We start from the raw sequence: 17,047 nt of genomic DNA, 5'->3' as shown, positions 1-17,047 counted from the left end.
TACATAAATGCTAACTAATAGAGCCAGACTACATAGTCAAGTCTTCTGGCTCTAAACCAGGTTGGGCCTTTTTGTTCCTTCACATAAAACATAAATTCCTGCCTAGGGTATAAGTTATTTTGCAATAATTTGATAAATATAGCTCTAAGAAATGAAATCCTATCAAAACAATTATTTCAAGAGAAAATAAAAAGATTAAGATAACGCTTTAGATTAGTAATAACAAAATTAATTTTCCCAAAAGTTTTTCAAAATAACTACATTAAAACTATATTTACTTTATAATACACAACTATAACTATGTCTTAGTACTAAATATATATATATGGTTCATTAAAACTGGTAAAATACATCTAAAAATAACTTTGCACTCTAAGACCAAACTAAAATCAATTACTATTTAGACTGCCAAAAGCAAGAATACCTCACAACTATCAAAGGTAAATAAAAGAATTCAAAACTAAGAGGCCAGCCACATAATTCTGTGTAGTTTGCTTAATGTGGACAAGTTTGCAACCTCCCCTTGAGTTGGACACTCAAGTTTTTGAGTCTTCTGGCTTTCCTTGATAACCTGATCTAAGAAGGTCTCGTCTCCTCATTTACTCCCCAGCACAATCTGCTGTTCGTATCTTTAGAATACTTTTCTCCACTTACATATTAACACCTGACTACCTTCTGACTCTACCCACTTCATGTCTGTTTCATAACTGGATTCTGAAAGCCAAACACCATCCTGGAACAGAGGATGTTAATGTTTGAAGTGATGGGCAAAGGTGACAGGTTAGATAAGCGAGCACAGGGCTGAAACTATCCTGACAGTGTACAACCTACACTCTCCGTGGGAATCCATCCACACACGTTCATTAGTAAACGTAAGGCATGCCAATCTTCCGCCAGGCTACGTGGCAGCCCGTGGGACACAGAGATGAGGTACCCAGTCCTTTCACTCAGGGAACTCACAGTACAATGGAGACCAGAAGAGCAAACCGAATTTCAGTACAGTAGCTCCTGTCACTTTCCAAACCACCTGGCAGGGCTGACAAGATCCTTTGTGATCTGAACCTTCCCTGTGCTCTCAGTACCCAGGGTGCAGGGAGAACACAGTGATGGGCAACTAGCCAGGGCGAAAGGACCAGGGAAGGCTCTGTCTGGAAGACGCTATGCAAGCAAGATTCCGCGTGTCTGTCTGGGAGGAGGAAGCCAGAGCAAACAGAAAGGAGAAGGAGGGGTGCCACAAACCAAGGAGCACACGGACACACAGGGGAAGAGAGAGCAAGGCAGGGGCCACATCCCGTACAGAGGGCGATGTAACAAACACAGGCTGAACTGGAAAACAAAGCCAGAGGGGTAATTAGGAGAAGCCTTTAATCACGCTACCGGGTATGGATTAGATCCTAAAAGTGACGGAGCACTTTACATGGGGAAGAAGAACCAACGAGATATTCATTTTAGAAAGGTCCTCCGGCAGGGAACACCGTAGGCGGCCAGCCTGATGGTCAGGAGGCATGGTGGGAGACTCTCACTACACTGCAGGCAAAATGTGACAGCACAGTTCGCAGCGCAGCCAGTCAGCTGTACAGAGGAGCACTTGGAAGATCTGAGCAGAGATGGAACAGAGATGGAAAAAAGGCTTTAATAGCTTTTTATGAAGAATTATTAATAGGACCTGGTGAACTAGCTGTGAGGAATGACAAGAAAGGAGGGCTTGACTCCAACCTTTGCATTTAGAATTAAAACCATCTCATGAGTCCAAAATACTGAGAGTTACCATTGACGGCCCTTCTAACAGACCAACTATGGAATCCCATTGCATCCACAGAGGTCAAAAAATAGCAATTTTTCCTTTGAGGACCATAAGGCTCAGAAAGGTGTGCGACTTGTCCAAAGTCACAAAGTACAGGTAGGATTTGAAAGTAAATGCTGTCTGCCCTCCCTAGTCATCTGCTAGAGGATGAACAGCAAAGAGTTTACTGACATCAGCCTGGAAGGGCAGGCAGAGAAGACTACATGCCTGCTCGCCGCTTCCTCCTTAAACATCTAATCAGGGCAGCTGCACAGGCGCGGCTCAATCCTATACTGCGAAGAGAGAGCAAGGCAGGGGCAGAAAGGGCATGCAAAGATGCTGGTAAACAATAACGATGATGATTTAATTTACAAACATAGACAAGTCCCTGTGAACCAGGCACCTTCGGAGAACAAAATATTTACAAGATACATAATCGCTTAGGAGGCTAATTAAGGTAGCAAACCTGTCCTAGAAAGTGCTACCAACCTCCTTGCTGAGTAGCAATCACTATGGTCACCTTCAAAATACTCCCCTTGGGAAGCTATGCATCGACGACCCTGTGCCTACGCCACCCTTCAGAGCAGTTTCGGAACTCTTGATCTGGAAAGGCCATCAGAGTTGTCACTGCACAAAGTCTGACAATTAATTAAGTTCATGAACTCACCCTAGAAAAAGTGTTTTGCAGTCAAACGCTCTACCACTGAGCTATACCCCCACCCCCTTCATAGAAAAAGTTCTTTGAAGGGTCGACCAGGTGCTGGTATCAGCTCATAGCTTCCCAAGGGGAGTATTCAAAGGTAACTGTAGTGATTGATCTTCAACAATGAGGTATGGGCAGCACTTTTTCCAGAATGAATTCGCAAACTTAATTGTCCAACCTTGTATAGCACTGTATTGGAAGTACGATATTATACATGGGAAATGGAGAGCCTTTTTTTAGTATTAATTATAATAACCAGGATCACAGAGATTTCAGAAATTATTTATGTAGGCTGCCAAATACACTCCCACTGTAAATTAGCAGTATTACTTAATGGACACATTAAAAGTTTTACCATTCATTTAATATTTTCAGACTGCACCAGAGGGTGGAACAATGCATTAGCCTCATTCCCTAGGTACAAGCTTTGCTTTGTAACAGTAAATGGCTTTATACAGGACACACATGTAATGGGAAATTTCAAAACAAGTAATTATCTTGTTTTGTAGCGGTCACCACAAAACTAAAATATTTCTAAAACCTAAATTTTCCATTACGCCATAATCCTATTTAAGCAGTGGTTCTCAACCTCCCTAATGCCGTGACCCTTTAATATAGTTCCTCATGTTGTGGTGTCTCCCAACCATAAAATTATTTTTGTTGCTACTTCATAACTGTAATTTTTGCTACTGCTATGAATCGCAACGTAAATATCTGATATTAGGCGACTCTTGTCAAAGGGTCATTCAGGTCGCAACCCACAAGTTGAGAACCGCTGAAGGAATGGAGAAGATATTTGAATATGCCATGAAAATGATACTTCAAAAGTACTTTGAGCCATTTGAAGCACTTCTCTGAACTGCCTGCTAGCCCTTGCCTACTTATCTTACCATCACTTCAAATTCACAATGTCCAGACACAAAGTCTTCTTTTTACTCTCCCTCTCCCCACAAACCTACTAGGTATCATTGCTCTGTCAGTCTCTCAAATTCAACTCTACATTAGCTTCCTCCGCTCCTTCTACCCTGCCTTTGGCCGCAGGCCTCCAGTTTGCCTGAGGTCTCCCATCCAACCCTTCCTCTGTCCCACTGACTGCAGACAATCTGACAAGTGCCCCACGCTGGCTGCCCTGGGCATTGCGGCAGCATCCAAGGTGGTCTTCCTGCCAAATCCATCACTCTTGTCAAATGCGTCTGATAAGGAGTTGCCAAAAGGGGGTTCTTTGCAGTATTTTACAAGTTTTTGAATAGGCAATCAACATATGTGATAAAAAAAATTCAAAATGTATTTAGAATAAAAAGCATATCTCCTTTCTCAGCCTGCCCCAGCTAGCAACTTCCCTTCTATATTCCCTTCTATATTGTTAGCTTCCTATATCTCGCCATAGATATAACTATGTGTTCTTTTAGATGTACACCTGTACACAGATATAAACACACACAAAGTAACTTTTTTATTTTGGAGACAAGGTCCTGCTCTGATACGTGGGCTAGAGGGTAGTAGCATCATCATAGCCTGCTGAAGCCTGAAATTCCTGGGCTTAAGCCATCCTCCTGCCTCGGCCTCCCAAATACCTGGGACTATAGGTGCCTGCCACCATGCCTGGCTAATTTTTTCTATTTTTAGTAAAGATAGGGTCTCATTCTTGCTCAGGGTGGTCTTAAACACCTCCAGTGATCCTCTTGCCTCAGCCTGCTGAAGTGCTGGGATAACAGGTGTGAGCCACTGTGCCTGGCCACACAGAGTAATATTTCATACATGCACATTTAGCTTTTCCTATTGAATAAAACTTATGGTATGTATTGTCACACAGAGTGCAGATTATCTTTTGAATGGCTGCACAATACTTCATTAGACATATTTCATAATTCACTCCAGCCAGTCACATGTAGGTACATAGAGGCAGTTTCTAACTTTGGTTACTACAATGTGCAGTTGATATCCTTGTATAAATGTCCTTGGACACATAAATGGTATCTTTCACTATCCTTGCTGATTCTAGATTATGGAGGACAGTGAAGGCATTGATGAAGATTCAATCTGTCCTGTAAAATGTTTATCTTGATATTATGTTAAACACCAGGTTAAAATCTTTTAGAAGTTTATCTACATATAAAAAGGTTTAAATTAATTTCATAATAGGTGTGTATACATTGGATACTTTTTCTTCCATTCCTGTGATACTTTGCTAAGAAGAACATTTTCCAGCTCCATCCATGTGAACATGAAGGATGTAAAGTCTCCATCTTTCTTTATGGCTGCATAGTATTCCATGGTGTACATATACCACAGTTTGTTGATCCATTCGTGGATGGATGGGCACTTGGGCTTCTTCCATGTACCCCCAAAGTGCATCAATGTATACAGTTACCATTCAATAAAAAAAAAAAAAAGGAAAAAAAAAAAAAAAACCACGGACTTAGAATTGGTAAAAATTGATGTTAAAATAAAGAAGTGAGTTATTCTATTAAAAAAAAAAAAAGAAGTTTATCTACAGTCATTTTGAGGATATTACATCAGTCCTTGCTGGTGGACAAGATTCTACCCAACCTGAAAAGGCACATATGATCTAAATTATATTCAGATGAACACTGACCCACACAAAAAAGCCCCAACAGTCTGAGTTCTAACAAAGGCCTCACAGGGAGGAGGCCTAGCTGCTTTGTCCTGACACCGTCCTCATGTTAGGGCCCTGACAATAAGGAAGCCTGAAGAATACTGTGGAGTAACTGGAAAAAATTAATTATTATTAGCATCCTCTACTGATAAAATTCTGAAAAATAAAATGGCCAAGGCTTGTGCAGAAACAAACCAGACCCCAGAAGCCAAACACTCAGCCCACTGCTCTTATAAACATGAAATCTACAACACACAGGATACTGGGACTCTCCTCGCAGGGCTATGTGACTTCTGGTTACTGCCCCAGCAGCCACCCACTGTCAGACATTCATACTAAATAGTGTTGTGCTAGATTATTACAAAGCATTAAAGAAGTATAAAAGCATCCCATTTGCAAAGACAAGACACCCTACTAGCTGATCCCAACAGACAATGTCACTGGGCAAGGCCGGCGTCTGGACCAGTGGAAGAAGACATCACTCAGTCTCGCCGGAAGAGGACTGATCAAATCCAGATGTCAAGGGCCAGGCTGTTGGGTAGCCACACCTTCTAAGGCATCAGTTTAATATTTTCTTACTGCTAATCTGTCTATCTATGAAGATTAACTTCTGCCTTGAATTCTCTACCAATGAGAACTGCTTACCAAAAGCTTCTGAGATTCTCCTAAGACAGGTGCCTGATCCTCCACCCCAACCTGAGTCTCTACCCCAACCTGAGTTCCAAGACTGTCCAAAAACCTTTAGCACTGCTACCAGCAACCAAGAGAACTATAAACTAAATATAGAAATCTCCAGTGGGATAGTGCTAAACCTACCCATCTGAATAGGAAAATCTTGTTTCTGACTTCATTTGTCTGCTGCTGACTAAATTATGATTTGTCTCCCATAAATATAAAGCTACCTTTGCTATTAAAGTGGGCCTAAAAAAACAAAAAACAAAAAGAGCTGGTCTCAGCCAGGTTTAAACTGAGTCCACAGAAAAATGAGTAAGGCAGAAACTAGTACACTGAAAATCTCTTTTTGCCAGAAACTCATTTAATAACTTTCTTATTGGTAATTACATCCTTTTTACCGCTGACCAAAATGCAAAGGGAGATTGATATAGTTTGGATATTTGTCCCCTCTAAATCTCGTGTTAAAATTTGATCCCCATTGATGGCAGTGGAGCCTAGTGGGAGATGTTTAGGCTGTGGGGGAGATGCCTTAAGCAGCTTGGAATCATCCTCCAGGTAATGAGTGAGTTCTCTAAGAAGGGATTATTGACAAGAGCCTGGCACCTCCTCCCCTCTCTCTTCCTTCCTGCCTTGACATGAGAGGCCTGCTCCTCTCCACCTCCCCCAGGAATGGAAGCAGCCTGTGGCCCTCACCAGAAACAGATGCTGGCACCATGCTTCTTGTACAGCCCGCAGCACTAGAAGCCAAATTAACCTCTTTTCTTTATAAATTACCCAGTCTCAGGTATTTCTTCATAGCAACACAAATAGACTAAGACAGGGATCAAAACTGCTAATCCTCTCTCGTCCATTAAAGGTAATTAGCCTAATCATTGTCACAAAACCAACACCAGGTGACACAGGCAAGCATTCTAATCGCTGCCAGCTGGCGTGCTGTTCTGTGTAAATTCTGTTCTCACTTGAAAGTTATGAGGATTCACTAGGAATGGGCAGACTCAACTAAATCCCATTTAAAATGTTGGCTTTTACTTGATTACTATGGTTTTACTCTTAATTATAGTAGTGTGAAAATTCTGATATGGTATCATTTTCTTCCTTTTTTTATTAAATCATAACTGTACATTTCTGGGGTACAATGTGCTGATTTGATATACAAGGTGGAATGCTTACTTTCCAATCAGTCAAACTGATTAACATAACCAGCACCTCACTTATTTGTTGTGGTAAGACATTTATACTCTACTTTTAATAGTTTTGAAATGTACCATCGCATTGTGCGCCATAGATGAGGTCCCACCAAATACTCTCCCTCCTCCTCCCCCCCCCATAGGCTATCATTTTCACGGAAAGAGCTCAGGCTTTAAGTATTAATTACGCTACTTGTTAACCATATACATTTACACAAATTAAGTTCTCTAAGCCTCACCTCCTTCATCTACTGAATGGAAGGAAGAATACTTCATGGTATATTGAGATAATGAAACGAAATATAAACTGAAAAGCACCTATGTGTTCATTACTCCTTATTATGGCTTATAGGACACACACATTTCATAAACAAATGAATAAACACTTTTTTATCTATATTACAAATGCCTTTTCAAAATCTTAGAGAACAATAGGCTTTCTTAGTACTACTTTAATATTTTATAAACATCCAAGGCAAACATAAAATTATTTAAACTTTCTTCTAAGAAATAAAAACTACGCTTTTAATCTGTCTAATGCAGCCAAAATCTCAAAAGGTATAATGAGGTGTTCACATAGGGAATGCAAGGCCTGACTCAGGAGTTGTCAATAAGACCAGCTGGGATGGACACAGAGCCTATTTCTAGGTGCCCATCACTTGGGCCTCTTTTCAGGATGATTTAAGATCCCACCAGGCTTGGATTGCTCATGAGGCAAAGCACTGTGAACATCTCTGGGACTTCCTAGAGAGTTTGAGCAACATGGATCCCCAGTATTCCTGATTTCTTAACAAGGCACCAAAGATTCCAGCTTCCTAAGAGATCTGGAGCATCAGATTTCTTAGAAAACAAAGCTCCACCATGCTAGACAGTGCAGAACTTCTAAGATACTAAAATTGTTCAGGATTCTGCTGCTTCAATCAGGTGGTCACTGGACATCAGACCCTTTTTAGTTAACAACCAGATAGTTACAATATCTTATTTGGAGCCTGTGAAAAACCTCATGTAGAAACATATGAGGGAAATGCAGATAATACAACGTTATCTGGCCCCAGACCAGGAGGCTGTGCAGCACGGGGCCATGCACTGGGGGCTACAATATGGCAGGGGCACTGAGAAGGTCAGTCCTCCATGATAGGAGGTTAAAACTGGCCAAACCTTTTACCTGGACAGCAGCCTTCCATTGGCCATCGTACAAGGTGCCTATGGCTAATGGCCTCCTTCGGAAAGCACTGGTGTCGCTACTCAGGATGAAAAGTTCTACATGGTTGCCATATTTAGCCTCAGAAATACTGGGTTGGGGCATATTTTTGGAGAAGAGCAGATGTAGCAGTCTCAGAACAAGTTTGTCTATGAATCCTGAATGTTCTGGGCCCCAAGTGTAATCCCCTCTCTTTCCTACAACATGGGCCCCTGTGATAGCACAATTTCCGGTTCTAATTGGGAGGCAATCTCTTGTTTTGTATTCCAAGTGTCCTATAGGGACCAAGGCCACATAGAACCCATCCCTGAAGGCAGATACTACATTCTTTTAAAAGTGCTTAAATTCAAGTAAAAACTTTTGTAAAATTTGGTATTCAATGGCCAATTCTTTTATCCACCACGAGAATCTAGCACAAAGTCTGGTGCATATACTGAACTCTATAAATACTTGGTAAGTAAATGAATGAATGAATTCTAAGGGCAGTCCTGGAAGTGGAGGATGTGGTGAGGAATGGGTCACTGTGCATAGCCTAGGAGGACAGAAAAAGTACTGGAGGCAAGCTGAAGGTCACTGATCAGGGTGCTAAGTTTTCCCTAAGTCAGGGATCTTTAGCAAGACCAGGCACAGGGGAAAGGGAACGCGGTAATGACAAGCACGGCAACTTATCATGATACCCTTCCTGAACCCTCAGAGACACAGCTCTTTGGATAACAACCCCTCCTCTAACTTACTGACAGTATGTATTCAGAGCACTACAGACTTTTTCACAAAACTGATCTATGTGCTGGGACTCCCATGGTCTGATTTTACAAGGGAGCGCCAAGGTCCCCAGACATCCAGAGTGAGCAGAATACTCACGGGCATGATTACTGGGTCTGACCTTCCTATTCCTACTGCTACTTACCTGCTACTAGTGACGCTGGAGGCAAACCCAGTGTTCTTCTGCCACACCTCATCTTTATCCCGAGATTTTAGTCTAGCTATAAAACACCTCATGGTTCTGTGCCTCCTAGGACTTTGTTCTGAAGAAGCCCATAATAACTTTAAGAGCTATTCCTTTCGTTTACATCCTTGGAAAAGATGCTATATTGCTAAACAAAACAATAAATATTACACGCCCACAGAAACAATGATATTTCATTTCTAAAAATCTCTTGTTTAAGATATAAATTTCAAACCTGACTTATATATCACCAGCTTTCATTGTATAAAACCATCTAAATTCTATGTAAATCAATTTTCCAAGGCAAAACAGCACTTAAATTACATCAATATGGTATCATTTTACAGTGCCATAAATTTTAACCAACAGAATATAAAAATATGAGGTTTACTGCTATCAGACATTCACTGATCATGTAAGGAAAGGTGGGACCACAACAATGATTAACGAAAGACAAGAGTTGTATTCGTAAGACTTTTTAACAAATCTGATCATTGTATTAATATAAATATTTCAAGGAGGATGCAAGTATTTATGGGCAGATTCTATGTAGTATATAACCCAATATCATGGGGAGAATATTAGGAAATTGTGTTCTCTAGACTGAAACATGAAAGGATACAAAGAAAAACTAGAGTTTACAAATTCATTCATTCACTCAACACGAACAAATTCCTTCATTCATTCGACAAATATTCATTGGCTTTTCCCGCTGTGCCAGGCACCGTGTTAGCCTTGGGGATTCAATGGTGAAGAAGACATAGGCTGAGCCTACAGGAAATTTCAGTCTTCACCATCTCCCTCTCCCCCCTCACAGAACCACATGACACAAAGATTCTCCAAGTGGGTTCTTGAAAGATAGTCATACAGCTCTTGCTGTGTGGTGTAAGGAGACACCAGGAGTGAAGTGTCTAGCATAGAATTCAGAAATCTCTTAACTCCACTCCTTCTTGTCTAAGAAAACACAAAAGCTGAGGAGCGCAAATTCTGGAATAGCTGTGACAATTAAACATTCAACCTTGAAAAATTCACTTTAGCATTTTAAACCTGAGTCAGTTCTGAGCACTCTCTTCATAAACGCACCTTCCAGCTCGCGGGGAATGAGATGACTAGAGATTTCTGATAATAGACAGGGCTATTACCTCACAAAGGGCCTGTTCTATCAGATGACTCAAGTCAGAAAGTTCTCTTTTACATTGGGTTACAATTCATGTGGTTACATGAATTCAACCACGTCTTTGTCCTGCACATTTCAGGAACACAAAACCTAACTAATGCTTCTCCTGTATGATAATTCTTCAAACGTCAGAAAGCCGCGTCACATTTTCTCAAGTCTTTAAAATAAAAAGTGCCCTTAAAATGCCAACCAATCCCATGACTCAGATCTTTTTATAATATTTGTTACCTTTCTCTGTGAGCTTTCGTCCACATTTCCCTTTAAAATAGACTTCCCAAAATATGTAGTATAAACTAATACTCTGGATCTGTAGTCTGACTGGCAAATGCTTGCTATACGCCTTGGCAGTGCAGCCTAAGACTCTGATGGACTTATAGAAAAGACAATTGAACGCGTATGACCAATTAGAGGGACACTATCTGAAATGCTTTTATTTAAAACTTACAAAAAAAGGCAGAAGAGCAGAGTGATCAAGAATCAAGACGGAAGCCAGGCAATACAGACAGGTTGAGGTTCCAGTTAATACATATATCAGATGTTAGCCTCTCCACTGCAGATCCCTCATCCAGCCAATGGGACCATAATGGTTCTCCCCTTATAGGAGTCATACAACAAATTGAATGAGTTATCAGATATGGAGCATTTAGAACAGGGATGAATTGAATGAGTTATCGGATATGGAGCATTTAGAGCAGGTACAACATATTATCAAATAAGGGAGGCAATTTGTCTCAGTGCTTTGTCTCCACTTATTCAGGTAATAATCTAAGTAATTTGTGCATGTGTGCATGCATCCACCAGTGATATTTTAAAAAGCAACTTTTGGTTCCTTCCTTTGTAACTAAAATATTGAGATATTAATGGATAAAAGTAAACCAATACTTTCTTAGGTTCAAAAATGTGATATTCCTCTTGAGAGAGAGAGGAACTATATTAACTGAGAAGAAGCTAAGAGGAAAACATTAAAGAGACGAATTCTTTTTCTTTCCTTCTGAGACAGAGTCTTACTCTGTTCCACAGGCTAGAGTATAGTCACATCAGCCTACCTCACTGCAGCCTCAAACCCTTCAACCTCGAGCCATCCTCCTGCCTCAGCCTCCTGAGTAGCAGGGACTACAGGTCCTGGCACAACGTCTGGGTAATTTTTTCTTATTTTTAATATTGTGTTTCCCCGAAAATAAGACACTGTCTTATACTTACTTTTTCTCAAGAAGACACACTAGGACTTATTTTCAGGGGATGTCTTATTTTCATTAAGTATAATATAACAATCTACATTTATTGAAACGCAGTTAAGTCATCTTCTTCTGGAACCTGACAGGGGGAGCTGGCCTTGTTGGAGGGGCTGGTGCTAGTGATACGTGAACTCCTTTCCCCTAGCCATTCGCACACGCGCAATAGGATTCCTGCGACCGCAGTTACCACACACGCACCCCTGCAAGTGCCAATGGCTCGGAGAAAGGAGCTAAGGCAGATAAAAGGTATTCCAGTCTTCCTTACCGCTCCACGAGGAAATGCAGGGCGTGGCCGTGCAGCATACATCCATCACTAGGTCTTATTATTGGGGTAGGGCTTATACTTAACAAATGCATAGAAATCCTGCTAGGGCTTATTTTTTGAGTAGGTCTTAATTTCGGGAAAACACATAGAGATGGGGGCTCACTCTTGCTCCAGCTGGTCTTGAACTTCTGAGCTCAAACAACCCTCTCTCCTAGGCCTCCCAGAGTGCTAGGATTATAAGTGTGAGCCATGTACCTGTCCTCAAAGAAACAAATTCTTAAGAGCATTTTCCCCTCCCATTAAAAACCCAGCCTGCTCATGTCGATCCTACTATGAATGCATAATTTCTGGCATTTTATGTGCCATCAGTGTATGTTCTCTTTGTTTTCTGGTGTCTTTTTCCATAGACCTGGGAAGAATCATAATCTAATGCTAATTAACTTTCAGTCACATCTGCTGTGGCAAAGTGACCCCTGAACTAAAATCGCCCTTTTTTCTAGTGCTCATCAGTTCTAAAAATAAGTGCTACCACATGGTGCCTGTGTTTCATCAACCAAGTAAGCCAGTGTGGATGTGCAGTGCCCACAAAATTTCAGGCACACTTGCACAGGGCTCACTGGAAATGTTAGAGTGGTTACATTGAAAAAAAAATTAACTTTGTATTTCTTTCTATTTCAAATAAACAAAGCACATTCCACTTTCTCTACAAACTTCTCTAATGCCAGTAAAATCATTTCTTTAAAATAATGACTGATTGGTTTAAGGTTTAGCCTAATCTTCATGAAAATGTAAAGAAAACAAGGCCGTGGCTCATGCCTGTAATCCTAGCACTCTAAGAGGCCAAGGTAGGTGGATTGCCTTAGGTCAGGAGTTCAAGACCAGCTCTGAGAAAGAAAGAGACACACTGTCTCAAAAAAAAAAAGCCAGGCGTCGTGGCAGGCACCTATAGTTCCAGCTACTATGGAGACTCAGGAAAGAGGATTACCTGAGCCCAAGAATTTGAAGTTGCTGTGAACTATGACACTCTGCCAAACAATGACAACTGCAACCAAAAAATAGCCAAGTGTTGTGGTGGGCGCCTGTAGTCCCAGCCACTTGGGAGGCTGAGACAAGAGAATTGCTTAAGTCCAAGAGTTTGAGGTTGCTGTGAGCTGTGACGCCATGGCACTCTACTGAGGGCAACATAATGAGACTCTGTCTCAAAAAAAAAAAAAGAAAGAAAGAAAAGAAAAGAAAGAATTCTGTTAGGGGGAAACTCTTATTTCCCCCTCCACAAAGCTCCACAGAGGGGAGAGGACTATCGTTCACTGAAAAGGGGAAGGCAGTGGCTATTCTGATTGGCAGGACTGGTGAGGTTCTTTCTGCTCCACCCTATTCCACCTTTGCTTTTGAGAAAAAAAAAAAGGAATACGCCTTATGTCTCCTATAATTGATCAGAAGCCCTGTGTTTAGTAGTCATTGGATCCTGCTCAGCTGGATTAACAAAGCTGCCCTTTACTCCTTGCATTTCATTGTCAAAATCTGAGAACTCAGAGGGGAAACATGGATGAGTACTGATCCCCCAAGTATCCAGCAATCCCTTTATTTTTCTGCCCAATACGTGCTATAAACCATCAACCCTGAGCCAGTTCATTTCTTTGTTCTCTACTCCCACTTACAGAAAGTATCATAGGCATAGGAATTAAAGGTGTTACTAGACACTATTCACCACTTAGCAACCTTCTACAGGTCCCTGTTCAGTTTCAATTCTCTTTTCTTACAGAAGCTACTCTAAACCCTCCTGAACTTTCACTCAATGCAGATAACCTTGGCCTTCAAGTTCACTGAGAAAAGAGTATGATTGGGGTTTGAAATATAACAACTTCCTGGCCCCACCTGTTTGCTTAAGCTTTCTGCACTCTGTTCAGTGCTGAGCGCCTCACCTGTATCTGGCTTCAACCTACGGAGCTTACCCAGCTCCTTCCATTAGTCCCTCTCTCCCCTGAAGCTTCAACTTTTGCTTCTAACAATGCCTTCCTCCCTTCATATAACACACTCAAAACCCATTTTAAAAACATAGCAAGAGACCACCACCACCACCACCAAATGCTCGAAGCACTCCACTAGCTCTGTCTGTTCTCCTTTTAACAGCCAACCTTTTAGGACCAGCCATCCAGCGTGGCTCTTCCTGCCTTTCACTTTGCCTTCTCGGCACAGCCTGATGCACGCCACCCCCAGAAACTACTCACACCAATGGGACCACATGAACTCCAAGTTAACACCCTCAACAACCACTTTCCAATTCTTCTTTGACTTGACCTCTCCACAGTACGCGGTGCTGAACAACTTCCACCGTGAGATTCCATTCCACTGGGTTTTTAAAACATCATCGCCTCCTGGTTCTCCTTCTTTACTTAAGAATGCACTCACTCAGTCTTTATTGGTCAGACCTTGAATTTTAACATTTTTCCCAGGATTCTATTCTTGGCTTTCCTCTTCTCAAACTAAACTCTCCCTGGGGATGGGGGAGAGGGGGTGGAATATTTACACTATGAATTATCCCACATGTCCATAAATCAATAAGACTAAATCCGAGTTCATATGCTTCCTCCCCCTGTCCAGCCCCGTTGGTGCTCACCTCTACCATGGCACTGCTGTCTTCCCTGCCCTGGCACACCTAGAGGATGGGTACAACACACTACTGCCCCCAGTGGCAGCTTCCTGAAGAGGGGTCTGAGAGTGTGGTTGGGTTGACAGCACCAATGCTAGAGCAATGCATTTAGAGGACCCAAGGAATATGTAGTCATAAAAAGTACCCCACGTGATTGTCAATGAACTATATTGTGACTATCTTGAGAGAAATTTTGTATATAATATAAAAAACACACATATTTTATATATATATATATACACATACACACAGACTATATATAGTGTGTATGTGTATATATATAAAAATAAAATAATGTATTCATCTCTGAGTTTCATATGATTGGCACAAGTATCTGGCATACAGTAGAAACTCAATACTTCTTTTTTTTTTTTTTTTTTTTTTTTGAGACAGAGTCTCAAGCTGTTGCCCTGGGTAGAGTGCCATGACGTTACAGCTCACAGCAACCTCAAACTCTTGGGCTTAAGCAATTCTCTTGCCTCAGCCTCCCAAGTAGCTGGGACTACAGGAACCCGCCACAACACCTGGCCATTTTTTTTTTTTGCAGTTGTCATTGTTGTTTAGTCTGTTCGAACCAGGCTGGATTTGAACCTACCGGCTTCGGTGTATGTGACTGGTGCTATAACCACTGTGCTAGAGGGGCTGAGCATTCCAACCCATATTTTGTGAATGAAAGAAGTAGGAAAAAATTGGAATATCTGATACTAGCTTTGAAGAACTGGTAAGGTTTCAACAGCTAAGGATGGGGGAGGGATCCCTCAGGTCAGAGGGAACGGGGAAAGCACGGGCACAGACAGAATTCATACATTGGTGGGACATGTAAAGGCAAATTATTGTCAGGCAACACTGAAATACTAAGGCACGATCCATACAAGACTTAAAGACTGAGTTGTAAGTGCAATTTGCAGGCAACATGGAACCAGGGAGGTCTTTTAAGCAATCTGAACAGTGATTGGAAAAGAAGAAACTGGAACAGAGGACCCCTCTTGAATAGCTGCCAAATGAATTACCTAAGTGAGAAGAAACGGAGGCCTGAACTAGAGCAAGTGCCCAAACAACGGCCAACTGGAATGGAAGTAGAACAGATGGAGAAAACATTATTTTTAATATAGAAGATAAGTAAACTTTTTAAATATTCAAGAACAACTGAAGTGTTAATTTAAAGGTGGTGAAAATTTAAAGTACTGAAAAAGTCTGAAAAGGAAAAAAATATCATTTTTTTTTAAATACATCTAAACCCAGGTTAATGGAGCCAAACAATCAGAAGTGGTACCGGGTGTTAGAATATGTAACGCACTTAGAGTTTACAACCCCAACATGCACACGTCAACACACACTTGGTAACTGGACAGGGCATTCTGCACATGCTTAAGAAAGGTCTTTTTGAGCAGGGACTTAACAGAACATAATCATACCGTGAAGCTGTTGTTAGCATTTTTTGTGCTCGCTTCAGCTACACTGGCATCTGAGAGGTCAACTTCATCAAATATCAGAGACTGTTAATGAAAAAAAAAAAAACAAACACATTAGATGAAAACCTAACGCAACGCTCTTCAGTATGATTTTACCATCAGTTCATGACTATGAAGCTGTCAGGGATCAGGAATAGAAAAGGGGAAAAAGGTTCAGTTAGTGATGCTCTGCAATTTCTTCTTAGGAAGGATGAATAAAGCCATAAAGTACCGCTAATCCATAAATCCCACGTGGAAAAGGACACTGTTTTCGATGCAAATGCTCTGTGCTCCCTGGAAGCATAACAACTACCAACTACCATGGGGAGCAGAGTCTTTCCCAGGTTTGCTCTCTGAGAACAGAGAACTCGTCCTGGGTGAGCAGATCTGATACTGAACTTTCTGAACCTTATTTTCCTCATTTATAAAGACGTGCTCAAAGCAGATGGTACATGTGCTCTGTAAGTAGAAGATGATGCATTTTTTATTTATATACTCTTAAAAGTAGTCTTAACCACAAAAGCTTCTGTGGTAAAGTACAGAGCTCCACAGAAATGTGTTTTTGTTTATCATCCCCAGAGGAGCCTTGAATTTGACACCGCTGGTGTGACGAGCCTGCACGCTAACCACTGAGTTACAGCAGCCAGCTAGCTAGATGGAGTGTTTTAAAATGTACAAGGTAGCAATTAGGAAATTCTAGTAAATAAACGTATGCTTCCCTCTTTCAGCCAGGCATTATTCATACTCAGTGTTCTTGCAGCAAAGCAGGGGTAATGGTGCTCCTCTAGACCTGCAGAAAAAGGGCCCCCCTTTTCTGATAGCTTCCAACCTACCCCAAGCTTGCCAGAGGACTGAGCTGGTGTACCCCAGTTCAACCAATCTGACTATAACACCTGTTCCTTGACTGCAAGGAATTTACAGTCTAGCACAGGAGATGAAACAAGTGCAACTAACTTGAAATGTAAGATAGACAATGAAAAGCCAAAGAGAAGGGATACGATGAAATGCTATAGAGGGTCGCAGAAGATTTCTCCAGCAGAAAACCAATGAACTCTTTCTCCTGCGAATGATGGAATAAGGACCATTTAAGGTGGCTCTTAAAGAAAATGGGGCATCTCATCAAGTGGAGACAGAGGAAATGTCATTCTGGAGATGGT

The 17,047-nt window shown here is 41.4% G+C and overlaps 1 protein-coding gene across 3 annotated transcripts in view; it reads right to left on the bottom strand.

The window, feature by feature from the left end:
- Positions 1 to 17,047, bottom strand: part of DGKH (diacylglycerol kinase eta) — a 190,509-nt gene that overhangs the window by 82,036 nt on the left and 91,426 nt on the right. Inside the window, exon 1 of one of the 3 annotated variants that reach the window (XR_001161318.2) lies at positions 10,131 to 10,205. Coding sequence is in view for 1 of the 3 variants with exons in the window: in XM_003790345.3 (XP_003790393.1) it covers positions 15,855 to 15,935 (81 nt within the window). In the remaining 2 variants the exon portion in view is untranslated. Of the gene's footprint in view, positions 1 to 10,130; positions 10,240 to 15,854; positions 15,936 to 17,047 lie in introns of those variants that run through there. The other 2 variants (XM_003790345.3, XM_003790347.2) reach the window with 2 other exon arrangements.

Source organism: Otolemur garnettii, unplaced genomic scaffold, assembly GCF_000181295.1.
Source record: "Otolemur garnettii isolate 467f Iridium unplaced genomic scaffold, OtoGar3 scaffold00043, whole genome shotgun sequence".
Taxonomy (NCBI): Eukaryota; Metazoa; Chordata; class Mammalia; order Primates; family Galagidae; genus Otolemur; species Otolemur garnettii.
The sequence above is the reverse complement of the archived record's forward strand: the minus strand, read 5'-3'. Positions and strand labels throughout refer to the sequence as shown.